The 14135-nt window shown below is 39.5% G+C and overlaps 1 protein-coding gene across 2 annotated transcripts; it reads left to right on the top strand.

Moving 5' to 3' along the window:
• Positions 1–2330: 2330 nt before the first annotated feature.
• ciarta (circadian associated repressor of transcription a) lies at positions 2331–12913 on the top strand. 2 transcript variants are annotated; one of them, XM_034161188.1, is made up of 6 exons: positions 2331–2466; positions 9163–9480; positions 9558–9633; positions 9752–9830; positions 9944–10097; positions 10838–12913. In XM_034161188.1, the coding sequence occupies exons 2-6, from the start codon at positions 9163–9165 to the stop codon at positions 11168–11170; spliced, it is 960 nt and encodes a 319-aa protein (XP_034017079.1). In that variant the 5' UTR covers positions 2331–2466; the 3' UTR covers positions 11171–12913. The 2 variants fall into 2 exon arrangements, with proteins under 2 accessions (XP_034017079.1, XP_034017080.1); XM_034161189.1 differs by having other exon boundaries at positions 2340–2466; positions 9260–9480.
• Positions 12914–14135: the final 1222 nt, after the last annotated feature.

Raw genomic sequence — 14135 nt, 5'->3', positions numbered from 1 at the left:
GCAATCTGTGTGCGCCGCGACAGGAAAAACACCTCCGTGTTGAAAACCATTTGTAAAATTCAGGCGGCTTTTGATGGCTTTCAACAAGTGAGTAACTGAGAAATTGTTTAACAGCTTGGGCATGTTCCAACTTGCCCATTAAGGTTTCCAATGGAGGTGTTTTTCCTGTCGTGACCCCCCGCGGTCGGGTCCGGCCCGACATGCGACTCTGCCCGCACGTTCTTTCATTACAAAATGTCCGTTAACAATGGAATGTCCAAATAAACTCCTCATGCCGACTTCTTCTGAAAGTTCTCTGACGACTTCCTGGGTCAACAGAGCCTGAAATGTGGAAGTTTTCAACTTGAAACGGCGAGACGCTGCCGCCTCGAAGCGCAGATCGCCATCAGGCGCCGTGGGCCGTCCTTACGGCGACACTACCAGACCAAAATCTCTCATCAGTCGTTAAAATTTTTATCGAAAACCAACTGAATTTATCGAATGGTGTCCACTCAGTTGTGCCTTACAGTTTTGAAAAAATTTTGACCAAACAAAGCAGCAGTCTCTGAGCCATTCCTAAACAATGAAAAAATCGACGAGAGGGTGGGCAACTCCTCACTCAAAGACTGCCCACAGGCGAATGACGTAACCGACAGGCGTGAAAAAACTCTTGCATGCCCACGAGGGTTCAAGCATGTCTGATGTAATCACATGTGATTCAAATCCATATGGTTTTTGGAAAAAATAATAAGGTTGGATACTTTTCTAATAGACCTTGTATATATGAATGTGTGTATATATGTATGTATATATATATATATATATATATATATATATATATATATATATATGATATACGTATGTGTGTACTTGAAACATGCTATGTCTGTCTTATGTGCTAAATCATGTCAGAATAGTATCTTTGTTTCTGCAAGTTTGTATTTTTAGCAGCATTGACTTGTTTACAACACCTGTTTCTTGTTTGTCACATTTGGAATTTTCTGGGATTGCATTTGCCCAGATTTGAAACCAAAAATAGTTGCCTCTAGGGAATAGTGTCTACACATAAGTATCAATGGACCATATGTTAATTTACTAAATTCTGAAAGTTAGAAAAGGAAATCAGAAAAGCTATCTGGGACCTCAGAAAGCCCATCTGCAATTATTGCTTGATCTCCAAAATCAGTCTATGCAAGCAAAATTATGTTCAGTACGAGTGTTGTCATTAGTGCCACTTCGAAAATTAAATTCATGATAAGTAATTTATCCTAAACTTATGATCTGTTGTTTTTTCAAACTTGTGCAAAAACAAATCTTGAGAAAAAAATACAGTATGGGATAGTTAATAATTATTAAGAGCCTGTTCTTTCATATTTATGAATACATTTTACCACATTGCAGTTGTTTTTTTTTAAATAAAAACTCAACCTATCATTCTTTTTGCGTTCTACACGTGGTGATATCTTATTTATACCAGGATGTTAATAAAATCAATGCTGGCTATTCTCAGAATTAAAGTACTTATATCCACAGTTTCAAATTGCATAAGTCAAATGGTGTCCACTTTATGGTCTTATCAAAACATTAAAATTACTGTTCTGGATGCTCAGAATGCATCTGAGCTTATCTAGAAACTGTTGGCTTCTGGGGGGCTAAAGCGGCACCCAGACCTCTGGCCTATGGGCTTCGGCCCTGCAGGCCTCGCACTTTGTCCCCCCCCAATTTCTAGTTCTAAATTGCGCCCTTGGCCACAGGTGAGAATCGATCCCACGACCTTCTTACAACTGGTGAATAAGACGTGTTGTACGTATATCAGTTTTTGAGTTCGACAAAATTATCAGCGTCGCTACACTATTATCCCAACACAAAAAAACCCATGATGATTAATGTTTTCACCAAATCACTTGATTTGTTCAAGTAATCTTGTCAACAATACTTGTTTTGTACGTGATGATTCACGCAAGCGTTTAAGACACTTTGTTGAAAACAGGTTGGACATGTGATGTGTTTCGTCACGCCTGTTCTGTGAGGTTTGCCAAATGTGTGATCAAATTCATTCTCTACTACGCAGACCACTGACACAGACGGTCTCTGGTCTCGTCATTCTCCAGCCACACGGCAAACACGTGTTGTTGCTGGAGGTAGGCGGAGCCAACAGAGGATCACCAGCCTATCGGCGCTGGCGATGCTACTGATTGGCCACACCTGCGAGCCAATGAGGAGGGGATCACCGGATCGGCAGGCGCTGTCCTGCACGTGTAACGTACTGTCGTGGCGTGGGTACTTTTTTATCCGATCGGAGATCTGCCAAAGCAAACGACACAGGACGTGGAAGGCGGGACGACCCGCAAAAAAGCACGATATGAGAGCGTGTGAGCTGCGCTGCTCATATATAACTGATGTTCTAGTAAGTTCTGGAAGGATACGAACCGTCTTTGTTCAGAGAAAACGTGAACGCTGACTTGTGGATTCTACTCTGACTAAAAGGTAAGTTCGGACATCATCACATATTAACATATTATACATGCAAAAATGTTTGACATTTAATAAATGATCAAATATAAAATAATTTGTGATAAAAGCTGTTGTAGTTACCGTAATGAATATTTGTTGTGTCTGTGGAATCATACGTTTACAAAAAATAGCCTTGATGACTAATTTACGTCTTCAACAAAATTAGATATATTTGTAAAAAAAAAAAAATCCCCTCTTTACTGGTGCAGAATAAATAATAAAAAAAAATACAACACACACATATATATAGGAACAATGCTGCGTAAGACTTTAAAAACACTTTCAGACAAACTGACATCATTTTTATTTTTTGCTTTCAGTATTAAAAACATGTTTTCATATTATTAATTAATTTATATTTATTTATCTGTTTTCATATCACTAATTTATTTAGTTTATATTTATTTTTTGCTCTTTTTTATATTTTAGTTCATTTATTTTATACATTTTATTACCTATTTTGTATACTTTCCGTATTATTTTTTATATCATTTTTATATTTATTTTTATGCTTGTGTGTTGTCTTTGGAGTTACTGAAAATAATACTTATTATTAGTAGTCCCGGTAGTAATAGGAAGTTTTAAGTCCACAGTTGACCTGTGTATGTGTCCTCAGATGACCCAACTGCTCCCACTCTCACACAGGTTTATGTGTGTGTGTAAAATAAGCAAGTTTTAGGATTAAATGGCACTACATTTGATTAATTTGGACACATTGTTCTGTCCTTGTAATAATCTATGAAACTGCATCGTCTGCGTCATCAGTTTAAACCAAATTGCCAAAAGTGATTACTCAAATCTGATCAAAACACTTGAATCTGATGTTCTGTAAGATGAAAGAATTCATAAAGTTGTGTTCTTCTGCTTAATAATAAGTAATATCCATAACATAGGGAGACCAGAAGCTGATACATTTAAGATGTTGTGGTTTTGAGCTCTCTGTGTCTATGATCACACCATGCCACATTTCATAAATTTGTGTCAAATACAAGAATTTAAGTAGTTACAGATCACACTAATATCAGGGCTGTTTGCAAATTTAGTGTTTTTCATAGCAGCTAAAAATGTATGTATGTATGTACATAAACAGTGGAATGGTACCACAGTGCTGGAGCTTTTGTTTTCCATCAAGAAAGTCCCCAGTTCAAAGCCACCCCATGCCCTCAATTTCCATTACACTGCATTCATTATAACTGCACATCTGAATTTTAACAACAAAAGTATGGGGTACCTCAAGGTTGTATTCTAGATCCACTGCTGTTTTCCCTACATGTTGTGAACCTGGAGGCTTGTGTAGTTGCAGAAAAAACTGGATGTCATCTACTTGTCTACTTTTGAACTCTGAGAAGACCAATCAATTCAATCAATCAATTTTTTTTTTTATATAGCGCCAAATCACAACAAACAGTTGCCCCAAGGCGCTTTATATTGTAAGGCAAGGCCATACAATAATGATGTAAAACCCCAACGGTCAAAACGACCCCCTGTGAGCAAGCACTTGGCTACAGTGGGAAGGAAAAACTCCCTTTTAACAGGAAGAAACCTCCAGCAGAACCAGGCTCAGGGAGGGGCAGTCTTCTGCTGGGACTGGTTGGGGCTGAGGGAGAGAACCAGGAAAAAGACATGCTGTGGAGGGGAGCAGAGATCGATCACTAATGATTAAATGCAGAGTGGTGCATACAGAGCAAAAAGAGAAAGAAACAGTGCATCATGGGAACCCCCCAGCAGTCTACGTCTATAGCAGCATAACTAAGGGATGGTTCAGGGTCACCTGATCCAGCCCTAACTATAAGCTTTAGCAAAAAGGAAAGTTTTAAGCCTAATCTTAAAAGTAGAGAGGGTGTCTGTCTCCCTGATCTGAATTGGGAGCTGGTTCCACAGGAGAGGAGCCTGAAAGCTGAAGGCTCTGCCTCCCATTCTACTCTTACAAACCCTAGGAACTACAAGTAAGCCTGCAGTCTGAGAGCGAAGCGCTCTATTGGGGTGATATGGTACTACGAGGTCCCTAAGATAAGATGGGACCTGATTATTCAAAACCTTATAAGTAAGAAGAATAATTTTAAATTCTATTCTAGAATTAACAGGAAGCCAATGAAGAGAGGCCAATATGGGTGAGATATGCTCTCTCCTTCTAGTCCCCGTCAGCACTCTAGCTGCAGCATTTTGAATTAACTGAAGGCTTTTTAGGGAACTTTTAGGACAACCTGATAATAATGAATTACAATAGTCCAGCCTAGAGGAAATAAATGCATGAATTAGTTTTTCAGCATCACTCTGAGACAAGACCTTTCTGATTTTAGAGATATTGCGTAAATGCAAAAAAGCAGTCCTACATATTTGTTTAATATGCGCTTTGAATGACATATCCTGATCAAAAATGACTCCAAGATTTCTCACAGTATTACTAGAGGTCAGGGTAATGCCATCCAGAGTAAGGATCTGGTTAGACACCATGTTTCTAAGATTTGTGGGGCCAAGTACAATAACTTCAGTTTTATCTGAGTTTAAAAGCAGGAAATTAGAGGTCATCCATGTCTTTATGTCTGTAAGACAATCCTGCAGTTTAGCTAATTGGTGTGTGTCGTCTGGCTTCATGGATAGATAAAGCTGGGTATCATCTGCGTAACAATTAAAATTTAAGCAATACCGTCTAATAATACTGCCTAAGGGAAGCATATATAAAGTGAATAAAATTGGTCCTAGCACAGAACCTTGTGGAACTCCATAATTAACTTTAGTCTGTGAAGAAGATTCCCCATTTACATGAACAAATTGTAATCTATTAGACAAATATGATTCAAACCACCGCAGCGCAGTGCCTTTAATACCTATGGCATGCTCTAATCTCTGTAATAAAATTTTATGGTCAACAGTATCAAAAGCAGCACTGAGGTCTAACAGAACAAGCACAGAGATGAGTCCACTGTCCGAGGCCATAAGAAGATCATTTGTAACCTTCACTAATGCTGTTTCTGTACTATGATGAATTCTAAAACCTGACTGAAACTCTTCAAATAGACCATTCCTCTGCAGATGATCAGTTAGCTGTTTTACAACTACCCTTTCAAGAATTTTTGAGAGAAAAGGAAGGTTGGAGATTGGCCTATAATTAGCTAAGATAGCTGGGTCAAGTGATGGCTTTTTAAGTAATGGTTTAATTACTGCCACCTTAAAAGCCTGTGGTACATAGCCAACTAACAAAGATAGATTGATCATATTTAAGATCGAAGCATTAAATAATGGTAGGGCTTCCTTGAGCAGCCTGGTAGGAATGGGGTCTAATAAACATGTTGATGGTTTGGATGAAGTAACTAATGAAAATAACTCAGACAGAACAATCGGAGAGAAAGAGTCTAACCAAATACCGGCATCACTGAAAGCAGCCAAAGATAACGATACGTCTTTGGGATGGTTATGAGTAATTTTTTCTCTAATAGTTAAAATTTTGTTAGCAAAGAAAGTCATGAACTCATTACTAGTTAAAGTTAATGGAATACTCAGCTCAATAGAGCTCTGACTCTTTGTCAGCCTGGCTACAGTGCTGAAAAGAAACCTGGGGTTGTTCTTATTTTCTTCAATTAGTGATGAGTAGAAAGATGTCCTAGCTTTACGGAGGGCTTTTTTATAGAGCAACAGACTCTTTTTCCAGGCTAAGTGAAGATCTTCTAAATTAGTGAGACGCCATTTCCTCTCCAACTTACGGGTTATCTGCTTTAAGCTACGAGTTTGAGAGTTATACCATGGAGTCAGACACTTCTGATTTAAAGCTCTCTTTTTCAGAGGAGCTACAGCATCCAAAGCTGTCTTCAATGAGGATGTAAAACTATTGACGAGATACTCTATCTCCCTTACAGAGTTTAGGTAGCTACTCTGCACTGTGTTGTTATATGGCATTAGAGAACATAAAGAAGGAATCATATCCTTAAACGTAGTTACAGCGCTTTCTGAAAGACTTCTAGTGTAATGAAACTTATTCCCTACTGCTGGGTAGTCCATCAGAGTAAATGTAAATGTTATTAAAAAATGATCAGACAGAAGGGAGTTTTCAGGGAATACTGTTAAGTCTTCTATTTCCATACCATAAGTCAGAACAAGATCTAAGATATGATTAAAGTGGTGGGTGGACTCATTTACTTTTTGAGCAAAGCCAATAGATTCTAATAATAGATTAAATGCAGTGTTGAGGCTGTCATTCTCAGCATCTGTGTGGATGTTAAAATCGCCCACTATAATTATCTTATCTGAGCTAAGCACTAAGTCAGACAAAAGGTCTGAAAATTCACAGAGAAACTCACAGTAACGACCAGGTGGACGATAGATAATAACAAATAAAACTGTTTTTTGGGACTTCCAATTTGGATGGACAAGACTAAGAGACAAGCTTTCAAATGAATTAAAGCTCTGTCTGGGTTTTTGATTAATTAATAAGCTGGAATGGAAGATTGCTGCTAATCCACCGCCCCGGCCCGTGCTACGAGCATTCTGACAGTTAGTGTGACTCGGGGGTGTTGACTCATTTAAACTAACATATTCATCCTGCTGTAACCAGGTTTCTGTTAGGCAGAATAAATCAATATGTTGATCAATTATTATATCATTTACCAACAGGGACTTAGAAGAGAGAGACCTAATGTTTAATAGACCACATTTAACTGTTTTAGTCTGTGGTGCAGTTGAAGGTGCTATATTATTTTTTCTTTTTGAATTTTTATGCTTAAATAGATTTTTGCTGGTTATTGGTAGTCTGGGAGCAGGCACCGTCTCTACGGGGATGGGGTAATGAGGGGATGGCAGGGGGAGAGAAGCTGCAGAGAGGTGTGTAAGACTACAACTCTGCTTCCTGGTCCCAACCCTGGATAGTCACAGTTTGGAGGATTTAAGAAAATTAGCCAGATTTCTAGAAATGAGAGCTGCTCCATCCAAAGTGGGATGGATGCCGTCTCTCCTAACAAGACCAGGTTTTCCCCAGAAGCTTTGCCAATTATCTATGAAGCCCACCTCATTTTTTGGACACCACTCAGACAGCCAGCAATTGAAGGAGAACCAAGTTGATTGTTGTTGGCCCTGCTAAATGGGGACATCTTTATGATCAATTTATATTTACATTGTCATTGGGTAACTACGTATGTAATTCACCATAGTGAAAAAATTAAAAGTTTGTTGTCTGTGGGTGGCGGGGTAAGACTGCCCATTTTCCTTTGCATACCATTGCACTGATTAGACCTATCCTGTCTTTGGTGGAATTCTACTTCCTGCTTTTGTGTTCCCTGGAAATAACTGTTACATTGCTTATTTTCTGTTTTACCATGTAAGAATGTGAGACATCTTCAGATGATTCTGAATATTTCTACAGAGGTTTATACCCTTGGCACAAATATTTAGGTAGGTTTGGCAATTGTCCAGCAGGGTCAAATTTGTCAGATTTTGGGGTTAAAGGTCAAAATTCAAGTTTTTTTTTCTCTCCAATTTACAACTACGTTGCCACAGAGGTGGGTCCTGGAATTGCCCAAGTGAGGTCAGATTTATCAACGATCAATCATTGGGGTCATTGGTCAAAAGTTTTTTTTTTTTCGCACTGATTTGCACCAAACCTGGCACACACATTTAGGTGCATTCTGGAATGTCATAAGCAAGGTTAATTTTGCCAGTGGTCTGTGATTTGTATGAAGGTCATTGCTGTCAAAAGTCAACGTTTTTCTGCTCCAATTTGCACCAAAGTTGACAGACATATGGAAGTTGACTACAGAATTGCCTAGCCAGGTCAGATTTGCCAAAGGTCAGTCACTTGGGCCGAGGTCCTGTCTGCCTGCCTGATTTTGCTTCCCTTCACTGACTTTCTGTGAATTTTAAAATTGCCTTGAAGGTTTTGTGAGGTTCTAAATGGTCGTTCACTCATCTAGGTCATAGAACGTCTTGAACCTTATGTTCCTTCTCGTGCCCTGTGGTTTCAGAATGCAGGCTTACTTTGTCTACAACCCCAATTCCAATGTAGTTGGGACATTGTGTAAAATGTAAATAAAACAGAATACAATGATTTGCAAATCCTCTTCAACCTATATCCAATTGAATACACCACAAAGACAACATATTTAATGTTCAAACTGATAAACTTTTTTGTTTTTGTGCAAATATTTGCTAATTTTGAAATGGATGCCTGCAACACATTTAAAAAAAAAAAATCTTGTCTTTGTGTTGTATTCAATTGAATATAGGTTGAAGAGGATTTGCAAATCATTGTATTCTGTTTTTATTTACATTTTACACAAGGTCCCAACTTCATTGGAATTGGGGTTGTACCTCAACTTAAGAAGCCCTCGGACTCTAGAGCCATTGCGCTCTGACATTGTGGAACAGTTTTAATCTGTTCTTTTGATGGGTAAATTTTCTCATTTCACTGTTGTGTTTTTGCTGTTTAATAATGTAGGGAACTTTTAATTTGTTTTAAGTGAAAGCACTATATATACATTTATTGTTATTCTGGAGTTGCATCAGGAAGGGCATCTAGTGTAAACCAACATGTTTCCAATTAAAAACGGGAGCAGGCAAAAGAGAGATTTATTGCCATTGACTGTGGGAAATACTATATAAATATATATATCAGTACACTAGTACATGCTCCTGACGTCTTTTTGCTCTTTCTCCTTTTTCTCTTTTTGCATGTCTCCACAGATGGCTTCATTGGGGAGATTCTCTAAGTGGCTGCCGTATGGCCCGCTTCCATCAAAATCAGGCTTTCCTCTCAGTGACGACGATGATGTCTTCTCAGAAGAAGAAGGGGACACCACCATACGTAAGACCTCGTCGGCGGGTGAAGGACTCATGCTGTCTGGAAACTGTTCTGCTTTCCAAGATCATTCAGATCAGTTATACTCAATATCTAAATCAAAAGACTGTGACAGTAAATGTCTGGACTCAGCCACACCTCCTGGAGCAGCCACTTTAGTGCCATCATCATCTACACCTGGAGATCTGGCCTTTGCTCAGAAGGTTAGTACCATAAGCAAAGAGGACTACTTTTTTCATTATCAGCTGCTGCAATATTCTGAACCTTTTTTATTTTCCAGTGTGCAGATCTGCACAGATTTGTCCGTCCTTTGCTTAAACTTCTAAATGGGCTGAAGACTGGTCGATTTGACAAAGGTACAGTGTGCATCTGACCTACATCAAACGGGACTACGTGTAATCTCTTATTGAGATTTGCGCTCCTGCACTGAAACCAACAAGTACTTATTCTTTTTTGATGTTTTCACTGTGTCAGGCTTAACAAGTTTCCAGCAAAGTATTGCCATGGACAGATTGCAGAGGATTCTGGGGATCCTACAGAGACCTGAAATGGGGTAAGGCCATGAAAGTCGCAATTAATAGTTGAATGTAATTCCAAAAATGGGGGTATCGTCATCATCAGTAATAATAACAGGGATATTTGTTGCTTGATTCTTTTTGTACCCAGTGAGAAATATCTCCAAAACCTGCTGCAGATAGAGATGATGCTCAAAGTTTGGTTTCCGCAGGTGGCATTTCAGCGCATAGTTACGCCAAACCGCAGCGGCACTCCCACAGCTGCATCACGGTGGCGGCAGAACGAGCTTCACATGCCAGTTAAAGTGAGTGCGCTCTCCAGCCCGTCGCAGAAACGATACATGTTTTTATGTATTTCAGTGTGAGGACAGCAAGCATACACATGCGCGTTTCCGTCAAAACATGGCACGTGTTCTGCAGCTCTGATGTCTAGGACCAGAGTTGTCAACAGCTGTCACACCTCTGTCCGTTCAGCGCACAGACCAAGGTGTCACTGTGATCAGATGAGAGGCGCCTTGCCTGCAAGGGGGGGCGCGAACCACACGCATGCACGTGGGGGGGGGGGGGGGGGAGTGCGCGACACACACACACACACACACACACACACCTGTGTTGTTGGGGGAGCTGACACTCAGTACTCCACATCGTGGGGCACTTCGACAAATTTCACATCCAGCTCAACAGTGATCGTCTGCTGACTGTTTTCGTGATGATAGCGTGAATGGCCACACATTTTCTAAGTGCCATGTGAGCGGTATTAGATGATCGTGTGTGTCAGCTGTAATTTGGCCGACACCTGCCATGAGAGGGTTCGATGGGCTCGCACAGCGCACACTCTGTCTTTCAGCCGCTGGTGTGCGCAAATAGTTGTAGCAACAGATGATTTCAACCAAATTTGCGCTATGTGTGAAGGGGCCCTTAACATCTGCATTAAGGGCCTTGAAGACCCACTTAAAAAAAAAAAAAAATGGTATAATATCACCCCTTTAAGTGTAAGACCCAAATTTATTATAGACATTACAGTTTGGTTTCTCCTTCTTTCCAGAAACGAAAGCTGAGCTGGTCAGATCCGGATCACTGCGGTCCAGTCTTACCCCGACGTAGACACAGTTGCTGTCAGGCTGCAGCTCTGTCGGAAACCGGTTCCATGTGTCTGCCCGGAGTCCCCGAGAAGCAGAAATCTCAGCCTGTGGGCAGCTGGTCAGAGTTTACAGACAGCATGGACACTTTAAACAGGCAGAAATGCTTCTGTTCCGAGGAAGAAAGTACAAGTTACAAGCGCCTGAAGATTGCTCCACCTTCCCCTTGTAGCAGCCCGGCGACTCAAGACAGTTCGGTGTCATCCAGTGTGGCTCTTTCGTCTGCAGGCTCACCTTAGCTGACCTCAGGTGAGCCCGCTGCCACGTGGAGGCGCCTCAGCGTGCCAGCTGGAGTCAGTACTGAGATCACATCAGATTATGTAAGCGGCACAAAGCTGTCGTGGTAGCTGCACGGACTAAAAAAAAAAAGTGAGAGAGAAGAGGAGGAGACTGTAGAGAGGATTTGTTAACTCCTAACCATCCAGCGTGGTTGGGTTTGTTTGTTAGGTTTTTTTGTTTACGTCTTTGCACTATATTATCTTGAATGCTTTTTTTTTTTGTGAGATTATTACATTTCTGTTTAAGTTAAAGGGTGCACCCACATCTCAATACACTGTGTCCCTTAACACTTGTGGTATCAGCCGTGCAGACAGAGTGGGATTTATTGCGCGTCTCTTGAAATAACCCAACCTGACAAAATCACAAAGAGAAAATAAATTAAAATGCTGCTGCACACTGCATTGTATTCTGTCCGTCCAAGTGCTCCTGTGTACATTATCTCAGCAGTCATTGGTAGTATGGTCTTAATTTTGGTGTCAAAAAAACTATTTTCTCAGAAAATGTAATACTGCCATAAATGACTAAACTCACCAGCTACTCAGATCTCAATTACGACTGAGGCTGTAGAGAAAATTTTAATGTAGTAGCTCTAGAATTTAACCTAGTTGTTTAACAACCAGAGTGTGCAACACACATGCTTTGTTTACACGCGGTTTAGCGATACTGTACTATGCAGTTCCATGCGATGTTGACATTTGATCAGTTCTGTCCGCAGCTGAAGCACTTTATCTTTGACTAACGCACAGACCTTCCATCATGATCAATCCCTACTGGCTGCAAACTGATTGTTTGAATTAATTATGACCATGAATTTGTCCTTTCAAGGTCACCCAGTATCAAAAATCATGAGACCAATGATATTAAAAGATGATATTAGGCTTGACATCAGTGTTTACCAGTAACCATAGGTGTATCTTTAACCAATTAGTTGAAATTACAATGATTCTAAATGTCTCCTATGTGGTATTGGGGCCAAAATATGACTTTGGCCTGTGACTGTGGCTTTTACACTTCATGTGTAATTTGTTAAGCACTTTCAACTGGAACTTGCATTTTTTTCACATCACAGAACACAGATTTACTAATATTTATTTTTTTTCCCTAGTAGATGTAGAAATAATTTGAAGAAATAGATGAACAGAAAACGAGTTCAGCTTTGAGCAGAGAGGTGATTATTAATGTGCAATTGGAAAGAAGAATATGTATGTATGTATGTATGTGTGTGTATATTTTAAATCAACCTTTTACAGTTAAAGATTGTTGGGGTTTCACTTTAAATACGGTCCAAAACATGCATGTCTGTAGCCGTGCATGTACAATCTTCTGTAAGCACAAACCGACTCCTGAAGTGGTTCATTTGGGATTCTATTTCTTCACATGCTGCTTAATTGAGTGTATTTAGTCCGTGACAGAGCTGTCAGTTTAAAAGGAAAAAACTACTGCATCTTATCTTTTTGTTCTTATTGTTGTTTTATTGGAAAAGTATTAACGGGTGTGATGTAGGGACCTGGTTCCCAACCTGAGTTTCCAACCACCCCCCTCATGCCCCCATAGGAAGCACTGAAATCACAGGGGGTGCCTGAACATTTGTCTGCTAACAAATTGTCAAAATCAGAAGTTCACATTAAATAAAGTTTAAAAAAAAAAAAGACTTGACACCCCCCCCCCCCCAAAAAAAAAACAAAAAAAAAAAATTCTAATTAAATAATAAAGTTTAGGAAGGAATAACTTTAATAATTTTTCCCCCAGGAGTGAGCAGGTTTTTTTTTAAATAATAAAAAACAAACAAACTCCAATGGAGAACTCAGTTTTGGCCAGGATTTTCATCCAACAAATACATTTCGCTCCAACTCAAATATTTAAATTATATACTCTGAGCTGACGTCACATATATTGAATTGAGTATATCCAATGTCTTTATTTAAAAAAAAAAAAAAAAAAAAAAAAAAAAAAAGAGTAGGTACAAGGTACACCCTTGGGGTGTCCAAGGGAAGAAGGTTGGGAGCCACTGGTATAATGTTAAATGAATAAATGTAATTGCACTATGGTTGAGGGAAAAAAAAGTCACGTCTTTGAAATTTAAAGAGATGAATTATCGGGGTTCTTTCGTAGTTAGCACTGTTGCCTCGCAGCAAGAGGGTCCTAGGATCGCTGCCCATCTGGTCCTTTCTGTGTGGAGTTTGCATGTTCTCCCCGTGTTTGTGTGGTTGACCTTCCTCCCATTTCCAAAGACATGCAAGTTAAGTGGACTGGTGACTCTAAATTGACTGGAAGTGTGTGTGTGTGTGTGTGTGTTGGCCTGTTCAGGGTGTACCCCACCTCTCGCCCACTGACCACTAGCACATGCGCCAGCTTCCTCTCTGACCCTCAGTAGGAATAAGAGGGTATAGAAAATGAATTTTCATTTATAAGATTTTGGTTTGAAAGGATCAGTAGTGGCAAACCACTCAAATCATATGCTTTCACAGTCAATTGCTGGATGTTACATCTGAGATTAACTGGATTTTAGATGCCCTGCTCAGGCAATTCATAGAAAAGCTTTGTTTCATTATTTTATTTGGAACATTAGTATTTTTGACATTGTGGATGCGAGGTCTTAAAATGTGGAAACTGCTTTTTTATTTAGATTGAGATCTGTGCAGTTAGTCATCTCCATATTTCTTTTAAAATGGATTTTATTTTATTAAACTTTGACTACAAATAGTCATCGTGCTTTTCTATTAATTCTTGAAGAGGGAAGAGCTTTGAGACTATTTTCATCCTTCAACCTGTCGGTTAGATTGAATTTTAATATTGCACCACATTGTTTTTAAAAGACATATTCATGTTGAATGGCCTTCAATGTCTGCTCAACCACTCTGCCTTACTTCCATATATTTGTTAGAAAAGAAACATAAATTACTTAATCAGTGCATCGCCTCAAAA

This window comes from Thalassophryne amazonica, chromosome 20 (genome assembly GCF_902500255.1).
Source record: "Thalassophryne amazonica chromosome 20, fThaAma1.1, whole genome shotgun sequence".
In the NCBI taxonomy this organism is placed as follows: Eukaryota; Metazoa; Chordata; class Actinopteri; order Batrachoidiformes; family Batrachoididae; genus Thalassophryne; species Thalassophryne amazonica.
This window is presented reverse-complemented; position numbering and strand designations above follow the sequence as displayed.

Excerpts from the sequence above, each read along its gene's own strand:
- ciarta (XM_034161188.1), top strand. The coding sequence starts at position 9,163 with ATGGCTTCATTGGGGAGATTCTCTAAGTGGCTGCCGTATGGCCCGCTT. Across the intron at positions 9,481-9,557 it reads ATCTGGCCTTTGCTCAGAAG|TGTGCAGATCTGCACAGATT; the intron begins GTTAGTACCATA and ends TTTATTTTCCAG. Across the intron at positions 9,831-9,943 it reads CTACAGAGACCTGAAATGGG|TGAGAAATATCTCCAAAACC; the intron begins GTAAGGCCATGA and ends TTTTGTACCCAG.